The 12959-nt window shown below is 54.4% G+C and overlaps 4 protein-coding genes across 4 annotated transcripts; 1 reads left to right on the top strand and 3 right to left on the bottom strand.

The window, feature by feature from the left end:
• Positions 1 to 621: 621 nt before the first annotated feature.
• On the bottom strand, positions 622 to 2423 carry D7B24_007620 (uncharacterized protein; the record flags this gene model as incomplete). Its single annotated transcript, XM_028641727.1, has 5 exons — positions 622 to 967; positions 1033 to 1300; positions 1360 to 1702; positions 1761 to 2023; positions 2084 to 2423. The coding sequence occupies 5 exons, from the start codon at positions 2421 to 2423 to the stop codon at positions 622 to 624; spliced, it is 1560 nt and encodes a 519-aa protein (XP_028494394.1).
• Positions 2424 to 4569: 2146 nt separating this feature from the next.
• Positions 4570 to 5587, bottom strand: CEL12C_2 (Endoglucanase cel12C; the record flags this gene model as incomplete). The annotated part of the gene is made up of 2 exons (XM_028641726.1): positions 4570 to 5173; positions 5232 to 5587. The coding sequence occupies 2 exons, from the start codon at positions 5585 to 5587 to the stop codon at positions 4570 to 4572; spliced, it is 960 nt and encodes a 319-aa protein (XP_028494393.1).
• Positions 5588 to 7976: 2389 nt separating this feature from the next.
• D7B24_007618 (uncharacterized protein) lies at positions 7977 to 8764 on the top strand (the record flags this gene model as incomplete). Its single annotated transcript, XM_028641725.1, has 2 exons — positions 7977 to 8673; positions 8727 to 8764. 2 exons carry the CDS (start codon positions 7977 to 7979, stop codon positions 8762 to 8764), a joined length of 735 nt encoding a protein of 244 aa, XP_028494392.1.
• Positions 8765 to 9452: 688 nt separating this feature from the next.
• Positions 9453 to 10541, bottom strand: D7B24_007617 (uncharacterized protein; the record flags this gene model as incomplete). The annotated part of the gene is made up of 2 exons (XM_028641724.1): positions 9453 to 10426; positions 10490 to 10541. The coding sequence occupies 2 exons, from the start codon at positions 10539 to 10541 to the stop codon at positions 9453 to 9455; spliced, it is 1026 nt and encodes a 341-aa protein (XP_028494391.1).
• Between the last annotated feature and the right edge of the window lie 2418 nt (positions 10542 to 12959).

The raw sequence follows: 12959 nt of genomic DNA, 5'->3' as shown, positions 1-12959 counted from the left end.
GGTGTGCGCACCGCGCCTTATACCTCCGTACCCTTCAGGGCCCCGATAGCAGCCTCAGACTACTGGTCAGTTTGGCCCACGCGTCGGGGTGGCAATCGCGTATGGCTGGCCATACAGAGGCCCTCACACTGATGGGACGGCATCTCAAGGCGTCAGCATGTTCTGCTGCGGTTTTCAGTCAAGCTGAGATTGGACAGCTTGTTGGCCAGGGAGCTTCCGATCATCAATGTTTGGATGGGTGAAGTTTGAAAGGAGATGATCCCGCCACATTCGTTGCAGGAGTGACTCCTTGAAGTGATCCCTATTGCGCTAGGCAAACGACTGATGCGTCGAGATCAGTAGGGTATCAGCGTGACACCCTTAAAACCTCTAGTGACTATTCCATACACCATCACGCGCATTCACAATTGACAGGGGGCACACGGGCACAGTAGCCTACAGTCATGTGAATAGCACTTACTGTTCATCAACGTCCAGTAATCATTAAGGAAAGAAAGACATGGTGCGAGTGTAGAGGAGGCAACTTCCAATCAATAGATGCTCACTTGACGGGGCTGCTGCCTACGCTAGGTTCTTGGTGTCATCAACTCCTCTGTGGCGGATAGAAGTCTTCAAGTTGCCTTAGTTATTGCCTGTGACTGCACCCCAGATCCATGCTGACCAGCTGCCCAGCACGTACACCATGAGTGCAGCGAAGCAAGTCTTGCTGATGTTCCTGCTCAGCTTACCGGCCGGGCCCTGGAACCTTACCTTCCTCTCGTTGATTATGTCTCCGAACCGAATTCTTTGCTTTCGCGTGAACTGCAGGATCCGAAGGTCGGTGGCCCAGAAGGTTCCAAGCAACATCGCCAACGAAATGACCGTCGAGGCAGCAGCGAGGAATACGTAGACGACTGTTACGCGGCGGTAGGAGTTGTCATCGGCATCTTGAATGACACCGGTGATGATACGGATAATGATGTTTGTGCTGGATCAAATGGTTAGCTGACTCAAGCCGGGATGGGGTTCCAGACAATGATGATATCCACATACGCATTGTTCATTGTCACCTTGGCGGCATATGCTGTACCAAAGACGTCTTGGTATATCATACTGGTTCGGATTCCCTCAATGATGGTGACTGGGCCGAACGTCTTGAAAATGGCGTAGAATGCGTACGAGGCTGCGGCACTGCTGGTTGTTGTGCCCCAGTTGATGAGTCCCATCGCCAGCAGCATGCCGGTGCCGCAGATCGCCATCTGTGTTACACGATGCCCGTAGATGTCGATAACTGCACCAATCATCGGGCTCAAGAAGAAGCCTGTGATGCCGGATCAGTCTTGCTCGATGAGATGTGTGGATAGGAGTTTTCAAGCTTACCAGCATACTGAGACAGAGAAGCGTACCAACCGGCGGCGACAGCGTCCACTCCAAAGCGGTGCTCTGCCAACTCTGTGGCGTTCTGAGAGTAGACGTTGGAACAGCTCGTCTGCACCATGGAGAAGAGCATGATGGACCAGAACGTCCAGGGAAGTTCGAGAATCTTGCGGATCTGAAAGTCCTTGCTCTTCTCGACAAGTTCTTCACCCGTGGCGGGATCGGGCGGTGCCCTGAAGCGCCTGTGTGCGGTCTTGGTGAAGACGTAGAAGACGAGTGTGCACAGGTTCGTAAAAACGGAGACGCATGCCCCGATCCAAAAAACCCAGGCGAAGTTCCCGGTGTTCTGCAGGCTGGTTATTGGGGCCGTTTCTGAGCAAGACGTTAGGTCAGAGGGTATTTACCTTGGAGATGACGTTGGCTGTTGAGCTTCCTACGAAGCCGCCGATTCGAGCGATGCCAATCTGAAGGCCAATGGTCGTGCCAAAACCACCGCCAGGTGCGAACCATCCGGAGAAAACTCGATAATACGCAATCTGCGTAGCGATGTCTCCCAACGCCGCGGTGACTTTGCCGAAAATCATGAGAGGGAAGGACCTGCCCGTCGCGGCGCCTGCGATGATCAGAGCTCCCGCAGTCATGACCAGGTTACCGTAGAGCATGGCTCCTACACCAGACTATTAGTGACCAATCCTTCGTAGTTGGACTTGTGAAGAATAGAACATACCAGCGCCGCCAATCCGGTCCGTCACGACGCCGGACACCATGATCAAGGCCGTGACGAGGAATTCTTCACTGGCCTCCAGCAGTGCGAACTGGGTGTTGTTGATGTCGAGTTCCTTCTTGATCGTGCTCTTTAGCGACGAGGTCAGCCTTGCAGACCAAGAAGCGCCAAAGCTGATGAGGCAGATGAGCAGAACCGAGCCGAGCTTCCAGCTTCTTGGAATGAATGGCCGATCGTCGACATTTTCAGACTGCGAGTCTGGTGTTTGTCCCGAGTACTCTGTGACCTTTTGTGGCGTTTTCAGAGTTTCGCTATTCAACGCGGAACCCTCTTTGGTGGTCATCATGAAGGTCTTGCCTTCTGGAATGGCCAGCAGTTGAACTTGGAACTTGACGAGAAGCAGCTGCACTGCGCTGTTTGAGACCGAAGAAGAACGTGCAGCATGGTATTTCCCACGCACACGAGCTTTATACTAAGGGAAAAGGCGTCTCCTGTGATCAAGAAGAATTCGACACCACCAACCCCCACCCCCATCCCCGACTGTTTCCGAACACAGGACAGCTACGACGTGCTCAGCGCCCGAGTGCTCGGCTTCCAAAAGACGTTCAAGTCTTTTCACGCGCCAATCGTGCTGGTTGTCGCTTCGAGTGCTCTTGGCAGCCTAACGCGAGCTGGGCAAATGACACGATATGGCGGGCGAAAGACCGCGCTAGAGTGCCCATCTGATAAATAGCCGTAGCTGTGGCTTGAAAAATCAGTGGACGGGCTGACGCTGCGCCGTTTCTGCGGGGACTTCGACAACGGCAATATGATGCTGCTATTCAGCGTCCGGTATCGTCGTGGACGTCACCGTCCAGATGGTGCGTACGAGATTGTAGAGGGAGCAGGTACTTTCTACGAGCCGTGCCGTATCTCGCCGCGTGGCTCACGTTTACAACTTGCACTTGCAAGTTCCATGGTAACCTCATCTACAGGCAGCCTTCCCAGCTAACCTTTTAAAGTGCCGTCGGTATTTCTGTGTGTGTGCGGGGCACATGCGGGTGGGCCTTGGACGACGTCGAAAAAGACGCTTCTCTGTTGTGTTTTACAGAGGATCCCTCGCTAAGGTTTGGACTAGGCGTGAGCTAATTCTTAGCGAACGTTCATCTGGAATGCCCCGCAGCTTTGGAGCAAACAAGCATCTTAGCTCACTCTTGGAAGGGTCTGAAGGGAGCTTTGTCGCTGCCGGCGGAAAGGCTGGGCGACCCGACGAGAGAAGAAGCTGAAAAGTCGCCTCTTGCTGGTTCCCGGCCGGTATTGCCTCGGGCCCAAGAAGGCTTATACTTGAGGACGCAAGGAGCGTAGTGATGGCTTGGCAAAAGCCACATTGGAAGATTTGTGCTTCCAGGTGGTTTTTCCGTTCTGAATGGACTGTGTGCTCGAGACCATGACCTTCACAGCATACATGCCGAGGCCCCATGCGATAGCCGGTAAAGAAGGATCTCGTTCGGGTGTCGAGCCCGCTGCGTTAGGTATTTGCGGTCTTTCACAAGATACAGCTCGAGGACAGTCATCTCGCCGAGAAGGTCGCGAATATTCTCTTACGAAGGCCCCGCATAACAAAGCTTCAACCGTATTCAGGAGTTTTCTAAGTAGACTCTCTAGACCCTCATTTCTTTTGGCAGACTGCCGATGTCAGCCCACGTAAAGCAGAAGCGCTATGGGAGACCGTCAGATCAGCCTTTCGATTCCATGCCATTAAATGTATCAATTTCATGCTTCAATTTACCACGCTATGAGAACCTGAATCCTTCTGTACAGGACCTTCTGGCAGTAGAGCCGCTTCTCCAACTCCACTCACCGACATGGGAGACATGAATAGATGATGTCGAATGATGTGGCACTCAGTATTATCATTCTACTATGATCTACGATGAGAGCTACAGCCAATTCTCATTTCACAGGAACCAGGAAAATGTTTTTCCCGGAAGGAGGGACAACTTCTGCTGGCATTTTAGTTTGGCAGAGCGTCAGAACCATCATTGGACTCTTCAAGCAGCTCTAGCTGCCATAGTATGCCGCGATACCTCGTATTCTGAGGGTGAGATGACGTTTCCCCGAAGGATCAGACGCACACAGAACCAGGCTACTTAAGAGGCCATTAAATCTTCGAAAAGCAATTCATCAATGTCCGCACACTCTGTCTGAGGGTTATTGTGTTGGGTAGCTTCGTAGCGGACTGCCGTCGCAATAACACAGGCATTCGCTGCGAGACACCTGGGCTATGATTCCGTTCACATCTACACGTCTCGGAGTGAGAGTGAATCATCGATCTCGAAGCCACGATGGAGGGAGCCGATGCCCGAATTCTAGGCATCGGAAAGAAGTTATTAATATATACAAAATCATTCAACAATAATTACAGGTAAAGGGCGGCTCATGGTGCTTCACTGCCTCGCTAGGGGCTGACCCCTCTTCGATTTCTTTCTCGAACAGAGCTACTCAACCACTTAGCTGCACTGGGAGTACCACTGGTTGGAAACCTTGCAGGTTCCGGTGGTGCAGCAGGTAGGGCCGGTCCAGCCCTGGCCGCCGCACTGGCCGTAGGCAGGGGCGCAGGTGGCACCGGTCGCGGGCTTCGACGGAGCGGTGGTAGCGGCAGGCTTGGGAGCAGCGGTGGTGGTGGTGGCGGGCTTGGGAGCCGGGGCCGCGGCGGTGGACAGCGAGACGCTGTAGCCGGTGGTGTCGAACTTGGCGTTGGTGCCGACAAAGGGCTCGGTTCCGGCGCCGATGCTGTAGAGGCACTGGGAGCCGGGGAGACCCTGAGACGCGGTGAGGTACTTGATGAAGTCGGCAACGTCGCCGCTGTAGTTGGTCTGCTGCTTGGTGGCGACGAAGGAGAAGACGGTCATCTGAGAGTGAGCGCCCTTGTACAGCTGCCACGAGACGCCGCTGATGGTGACGGTCGCGATGGGCTTGCCGGTGGCGCTGATGGGGCCGGCGCCGCCGAGGGCCGCGAGCCAGATCATGACCTCGTACTCAGGCTTGGCGCTGCAGTCGCTGCTGGTGAAGAGATCGTAGGCGACGTTGGCGACGACACCGGTGCCGGTGTAGCTGTTGGGTCGGTTAGTATGAGCAAGGAGAGAAGGACCTCGAACAGTGTGCTACATACCTCCACTGCCATTTGGAGGGGATGCTGGCGACAGCAGAGACGCGCGCAGCAGGGGCCTGGAGAACAGCGTTGGAGTACGACTTGACGTGGAGGTTACCGCCAGCCCAGGACCAGGTGGAAGACCACTTGGCGAGGTTGTTGGTAATACCATCGACCAGGGTGCACTGAGAGCCGCTGGTGGCCTGGTCCCGTCCCCAGAGATTGTTGTAGATGATGTAAGATCCGACCTTGATGTTGTCCCACTGTCCGCAGAGGTTCGTCGCGCGCTTGTCGATGGACTGAGTCTTGGTGGGCTCAACGGCAGGGGCGGCGGCGACCAGCGCCGCCATCGAAGTAAGGACTGTGATGAACTTCATTTTGGGATTGGTGGTAGTAAACGAACTAATGAATGAATGACTGAACGAAGGAATGGATAATGGGTAGAAATGAGATCAAAGTACGTACAGACGGCATCGTGGCGTCGAATGGATGGCCAAGTCGTACTTATACAGCCCATCTGAATCTCTGATGGGATCGTGACCAGGTTGGGTAGCCTCCCAAAATGGCATCGTGGTGTCGGATAGATGGACGATTACGGTAAGCCTCTGCGGGGTTATCGACTTGTCATGTCATTCCGTTCAGGCGGCTGCCCCTTTCATTTCAATTTTGCATTGGTGGGTTCGACTCGTTCCCCGGGTTGTGTTCAGTGGTGCTACCTACCGTAGCTTGCCTTTGCTACCGGCCCAATCAGCAAGTCTCACCCAGCACGATCGATACAGTTGTTTTAAAGCCAACCAAGTCTGTCGGCATCCAACCCTTTGATCTGCTGTGATGATGAGCTTGGCGAAGGCCTTTTGGGTCAGGGACCAGATCGTTGATGCCATGGGGTTACATCGTTTGTTTCCTCAGCAAAGTCTCTTGGACCTCGAGGCTAGAGCGAGGATGGCCGACGGCCATGCCGCGTTCTGTGTACATTTCTAGACTGGGAGATCCCTGTCCTCGTGGAAGCTTTGCCAGGGTCTCTGAGGTGGATTTGTCGGCTTGGATCCCGAACCATCTTTCGTCAACACGGGATGAACCAACGGCGATAGACGATTTCCTGGTCCAAGATCTTTGGCAATCTGATCCGACACCTCGCATGTGATGGTAGCTGATGGTTTCGCTGATTGCTATTTCTCGTGATGATGCCTCTCCTCCCCTGGGTCCTCGTTGGGCCATGACTAGCAATGCATGTATCGAGAAGAGGCGCGGTTTAGATCATCTCCGAAAGCTCCGCTCCACAACCCAAGGTGATTATGCCACGGGGCACTGGCGAATGCGGACGTCAATCCCGGGATCTGGTGCCCTGCAAGCCTGACTTCTTTGGGCACGCAGCTGTCGGTGCCGGTGTGCCGGGTCACTGTGCTCAGACCTTGCGGCCGAAATGGATGGTCTGGCCAGCGCAGGGCTGCTTTATTTCAGACAACCTGCTCTACTGGCGCATCTTGCTCGCCCCCACTAGGATACTCCGGGCGACGCTGCCTCTCCCTCCGATCGAGCTCACGGCGGGCAAACACGCGGCAGCTGCAACTGTGAAGTTTGCGGCGCTGGTTGAGGTCCTTAAACGAATCAGTCGTCAGGGCATGGTGTCGATGGACTCTTTGCCCTTGGATTTCTCCTGTTGTGTCCTCGCTTTTCAGAGAGAATAGGGCCTAAAGCGGACTTCTACAATGCTTCCCTGCGGCTGGACTTGGACTTGACGCAGGTTACCAGCAAGTCCGCACGCCAGAGTGCTCGCGCGCCTTGGTTTCAAAACCTATTCATTTCAACTTGTATCAGGATCGGAAGCCAGGACCAGAAATCACTTCAACAGGCGCTGCCAACACCATACCATGCTGTGCACACAGGATGCTGGTTTGATTGTTAGCCGTGGGAGCTATACAAGAGCATTGTGCAAGAGGAAGACATAAGTAACGAGAGAAAATAAAGTATTGGAAGAGGGAGTGTGGGTATGCTTTGCGAACATCGTAGTTCTCTAGTATGACCTCGCAAAGACAGCAACACAGAGCTTGTGATAAAAACTGCCAGTGGCCTACCACGAGAACCAAAGCTCGACGGCTTTTCACGCATTCCAATTGAGTTTGAGGAGCTTGAGCTGCCACATCACACTACTTGCAGCCGTGACCATCTATCTCTGCTCGCACCTTTAAGGACGAATTAAGCATACTGGCATGTTCTGCAGATGACGAGGACGACCCACAGGTTCCTCTGCATTATTAAGGCTAGAATCACAGCAACAAGCCAGACCAAGCAACAACCAATGCCGGGCTTTTCAACGCCAGATACTCCGTTTTCAACGTCAGATACTCCAACAAAATCTCTTCCAATAACAATCGAAATAAGCCTGCACAGACAGGGGCATGTCAGCGTCAAGGTCCCTGTGGCGCCTGTCTTTGGCGATCAATCCCCTTAGTGCAGTCCGGAAGGGGCAGGTACGCGGCTGAGAGCAGAGGAGGGGAGGAGGGAGACACGGGCGGCTGTTGGATGTGCGGGGTTGATTGATGCGCGCTCAGTGATGCGATGTGATGTGCTAACTCCCAACAGCGTGACATCATGCGCCTGCACGTTTCCTACCTAGGGACTAGACAACCTCACCTTGATCAACAAGGATTCGTTAATGGCGCATCGCCCCTCCATCGAAAGAGCATCTCAATTGCAACCCTATGCCGCACAACAGAAAGCGGCCAGCCTCACTTCAAATTAACTCCTTCCAGATCCCAACCCCCAATGCGCGGCATCTCGTTCATGACCATGGCAACTCTTGCCCTGGCTCACCTCTCCCTGGCTCGTCTCGCCAACCAAAAGGTCATTGCATCCGACAACGATGACATGACCGAGGTTCACGAAGCGTATGGCCTTTTTGTCCCCTCCCAGCCCCCCCCCTTCGCACGCCGAAGGACATCACTGACTAGTCCTAGCCTCTTCCAAGCCGGCATCATCCCCAACGTCATTTCCGAGTTCCAGCCCGTCCTCGGTCTCTCTGCCTCTTGGTCCAAAGATGCAACCGCGTCCCTCGGAAACAGCCTCGACCCTTCGGCGCTCTCTTCGCCCCCATCGGTTCATCTCGAAAAAGCCGGTTCCGCATCCAGTCTCGAGGCAGACAAGTCCTACGTCCTCACCCTCACGGACCCGGACGCCCCATCGCGCGGCGATCCCAAATGGGGCGAGTTCTGCCACTGGATCGCCACGGGACTCTCCATCTCTGCCTCGGCGAGCAGGCTCGAGGACGTGCTGGAGTACAAACCCCCCGCGCCGCCGGAGAAGACGGGGCCCCATCGCTACATTTTGATCGCCTTTGTGCCCGCCAACGGGACCACCGAGCCCCTGAACCTCTCGAAGCCGGGTGACCGGAAACACTGGGGGGCCAGCGCGCCGGGGCACGGCGTCAAGGACTGGGCGCATGCCAATGGGCTCGTGCCGATCGGTGAGTGGCTTTTGTCGCTGGACTTGGGGGGGGGGCTTTACTGACCTTGGTAGCTGCGAATTTCTTCTACGCTCAGAACAAGAAGCAGTAATGACTGGGAGTGATTCCGTGGAAGAAAGACCCAGTCACGACAGGCTGGGGCGTGGGGTTACCCAAGTGTGAACGAGTCTACAGGGAGGGTGAACAAACTACCGGCTAGTGTTGGGAAATAGTTTGAGTGAGTATGGGCCTGCTTTGTGGCGACTAAGAAGCATGGATCAGACGTATTCAAAGCTATCTGTCACAATGCCACCTGCTGTGATATAACATCGCTTGATTGACGACGTGAGGCAGGCAAACGAAATGGCAAGGAATCTGGGTAAATGGGCTCCTCGAAACGGCAGCGGCCTGGTTGCGGTCAGTGTCTCAACTCTGACGCCACCAAATCCTGAGAGACGCCACGTATCCCAAGGTTGCATGTAAATTCCCCCCCTGCAGATGTGCGTACTTTGATTCCAATGCCGTGGTAGGGCTGACGAGGCATCGATCATTACACACTGATGGCCGTCACCCTGCGGTACCACAGACTGTAACCATGTAAGCGCAGAAAATCGTCAACCGAGAGAATTTTAAGGAAGATTCATAACACGACCAATTACGTTGGCCATTATTGAACTGATAGTGCTACATTGTTTGGTGTCTGTCTAACAGACGGCAAAATCTTCCGTCGCCTTTGCCAAGTTCTTCTACACTGCATTCCGGATATCCTATTTCATACTTTGAAGGAACCCATTTCAAAGTTAGCTTTTCATATCCTCCACCGAATCACCGTTCTCGCCTGTGGTCTGAGAGGCTGCCGACTCCAGCTTCCGTCTTTTCGCCGGGGACGTTTCTCTCTTTGGGACAGGATCGCCGTCTTCCGTAGGCTCCGGCTTGCTGTCGTCGGTGCTTTTTGATGACGACTGGGGGCGACCATCAGGAAGTGGCTTCCTCTTTGCACCCACTCCGGACGTCGTGACCGGCTTGGGACGACTGGAAGGGAGAGGCGTCCGCTTAAGGCCGCTCTTTTCGTCGCGAGAGGCATCCAGTCGGGACTCTGGTGCCATTATCGCTGCCGGCTTTTGTTCGACAGGTGCTGATTGATAACGAGCTAGTTCTTGCTCGATTCGTTCCTGAACTTCTTCCGGAACGGAGTCGCTCGGTGCAACGCCCACGGCGTTCCTGACGGGCGTCTCGGCTGCCTCCTCGCGTCCCGCAGGTGCCCTGCGACTTGGCAGCTCCTGGGCGGCCAGAGCGTTGACGATTCCGTCCGGGCCCAGCGGCTCAGCTGCGTCCTGGACAAAAGAGCAACCCTCCTTGTGGAGAGTGCACTTGGCACAAGCCGAGTTCAGCCTTTCTGGATCGATATAGCAGTCGCAGCCTCTCCTCTTCTTGGCGCAGTTTGCGCATTTCCGTTTCGCGAGGCACTCGAGGGCCACGATGCGGTCGTACTTGGCCCGTGCCGACTCAGTTTTGGCGCATGGTTTCTTGTCCTTTGGAGTTTCCTGCGCCTTGGCGGGCTGATTCCTCCCGCTTGCCTTGCTCTTCTTCGTTGTCGTTACGACCTCGTCCTCTGCAAGACCGGCGTCGTCCGGTGCGTTCTCTGTGGCAGCCGGGGTCCTGTCATCGGCGTCTGGCGGGGGAACTGGTAGTTCCAGGCCCTCCTCGACGGAACTTGGTAGCGGAGGGATATGAAATGCTTCGTGGTCGTTGGTCTTGATGTCGGTGGCGGTATCTTGTGGGCAATGATACAATGCCATAAAGACCAGAGCCTGTGCCGCAGTGAGTTCCAACTCACTGTACCTGGACTGTTGGGCTTCCTGAGGGATGGTGGTATTTGATTCTGCCATGTTATGAGATGAAAGAGACAGAATCTGGGTGACTATAATAGCAGAGAAGGTCGAGATGGGATGAAAAAGAAGCAATTGGAGAATAATAAGAGGAAAGAGAAGATTGAAGCGTTGAAGATCGCTACAGGATGATGTTCGATGATAATATTGGATCTGGAATCGGTGCTGCGAATTCGAAGGAAGAGTTGGAAGGGCAATTGGGAGACTGGAAAGGACAGCCATGAGAGCCATGGGCGGAAAGCTCTTTATGGTAGACGATCATGCTGTCGGAGAAAGATGAATGGTAAGGTTGGATATCCAGAAAACGCGGACATCAAGCTCCAAAATCGATGAACCTAAGGTTCCAAGGTAGAAAGTGCAGTGAGGAGTGCTCTGTGCAGGCTGGTCATCGTCAGGGAGGGGTCTGGTTGTGTTTGGAAGGGACTTGTCCTCAGGCATGTTCGACCCGAAATCGCCAAAGCAACACGACGTACAACATTTGATGTCTGCAGGAAGTCACGGTGGCAAGTGTGACTATGTAGATGAATACTGCTTGCTAGTGAAATTCCGAATCTACGATCAGTCTTTCCATCGGGATGAGGAGTGGACTTGAAAACCTGCGGACTGTAAGAATAAGCTTCTGGGAGAGAGCGCACATGACGGCAAACTCAAACATCACAGAGAGGAGCAGACGCAATGTACCTTATCCTGACCACCATATAAGGTAACTAGACAGAAAGAGGCACATCCGCTTCACTCAATTTTCTGGTGGACCGAATCGCAGCCAAAAACAGTTTGCACCAGATGGCGTGGGGTATTCCCTTCAGTAAAGCAGGCATGTTGAGCAGTCGCCCTACCCTGCTGTGTTTGAAGAGAAGGAAGGCTCCATGGCGTGATGGAAGCAGGCACTGTCAAATGGCCGCTCTTGAACGGGCAGTCGCGTCCAATCCACAGATGATACGCCTTGCCCTTGCCCTGACGATGACTTGAGCTCCCTGTGCTTTGAGCGTCATAAACACCCAGCCAAGTGTCAAGAGGTCCTATTGAATATGTCTGACGCAGCTTGCCAAGCATTCTATTCCCTGTCAAGAGCACTCGTCGCTTCAGAAGCAAGATTACGTGGGCAGGAACGACAAAAGATCCCAGGAATGTGCGGACGCAGTACGCGTGCGGAAGTACTAGCAGACCTCCGATTTCAACCTACTTACTGCACGCAGAGACACTCCTACTCAATGTGGGCTCCCGTATTCGCTCGTCTCCCTGCTCTACTCGTTGTCGAAACAGCAGGCGAAGCTTGCCGGAGCGAGATCCATCAGAGACAATGACGAGCCTCCGAGGCTGCGCCTACCGCTGGCAACATGGGCAGCGAGTTGCATCGGCCGCGAAGCAGGCAATGCCATACAATCAAAGCAACGTAGGACACAATCACTCCGTCCTCCAGGGCAAGCCCGTGAAGACACAGAGGACATCGGTGGCGTTGTTCTGAGTAATGGCGTCTACCTACACAACTGACGAGCTACTCCTTCTTAATATCGACATCCGAATTCGAGAGCACCACGACGTTCGTGTCACACAATGCACGCTAGTGCGGCGCCCTACCCACGTCCGAAGTCTTTCGACTTTCCAGTCGATACTTCGGTTCCTCGATGAATGAAACGGAAATTCCGGAGCCGTCCTTCGTCACGGCAACCCGATCGGAACATACTGACCGGCGGTCGGTTGGCTCTGGCCAGAGAAAGCTACATAGTCCTGCACCTCAAGGTTGCATCGTGCCACTTTGTCCGTGGGGGCTGGGTCGAGGCCCACAGTGTTTTGAGTTATGCAGGCAGAAGGAAGGGGCTGACAGGCTTGAAGAGTTTCGTCTGCTTTGCTTGAGCACCTTCAATGCCAGACGCCAGACGCTGCTCCCGTCTGATTTGCACAGTGGTAGACGTTTGAGCACCCACCTGTGTGGCAAGGCGGACGACGCATACTTTGATCCTAACATCAAACCTGCAAGGCACGCTGCCCATTGTTGGTCCCAGTTAGGACGCCCAGTACCAAGACGGAAAGATCCGCCCAGCGTCAACCGGCACTGGGGAGCTTAGCTCCGATGGTGTCCCGTCCCTGGATGTAATTTTGGGCAGAAGAGAGGACTCACGGCCTCTGCGATATGAGTTGGCTCCCTTTTCTTGGCCACGCACTCCAAATGGTTGCGTGGCCATAATGGTCGGAACCAACAACCCTGGTTCCCCGGCGCACCTCGCTCTAGTGAAGGTGGGCTGCAGAAACGCTATCAGGTTGTATGTCACGCTTCTGTCGATGCAGCCCCTTTGTGCGAGTGAAAACACGCGACATGGCAGGTCATGACCACTCTGTTGAAGTCAGGCGCCGCTCTCATGCGTCGCTTTAGGCGCACACTCACCCAGTCTGCTGGATGACGGCGCCTGCATCGCGCCG

The sequence above is a fragment of the Verticillium nonalfalfae genome (assembly GCF_003724135.2).
Source record: "Verticillium nonalfalfae strain VnAa140/NRRL 66861 chromosome Unknown scaffold_61, whole genome shotgun sequence".
NCBI lineage: Eukaryota > Fungi > Ascomycota > Sordariomycetes > Glomerellales > Plectosphaerellaceae > Verticillium > Verticillium nonalfalfae.
The sequence above is the reverse complement of the archived record's forward strand: the minus strand, read 5'-3'. Positions and strand labels throughout refer to the sequence as shown.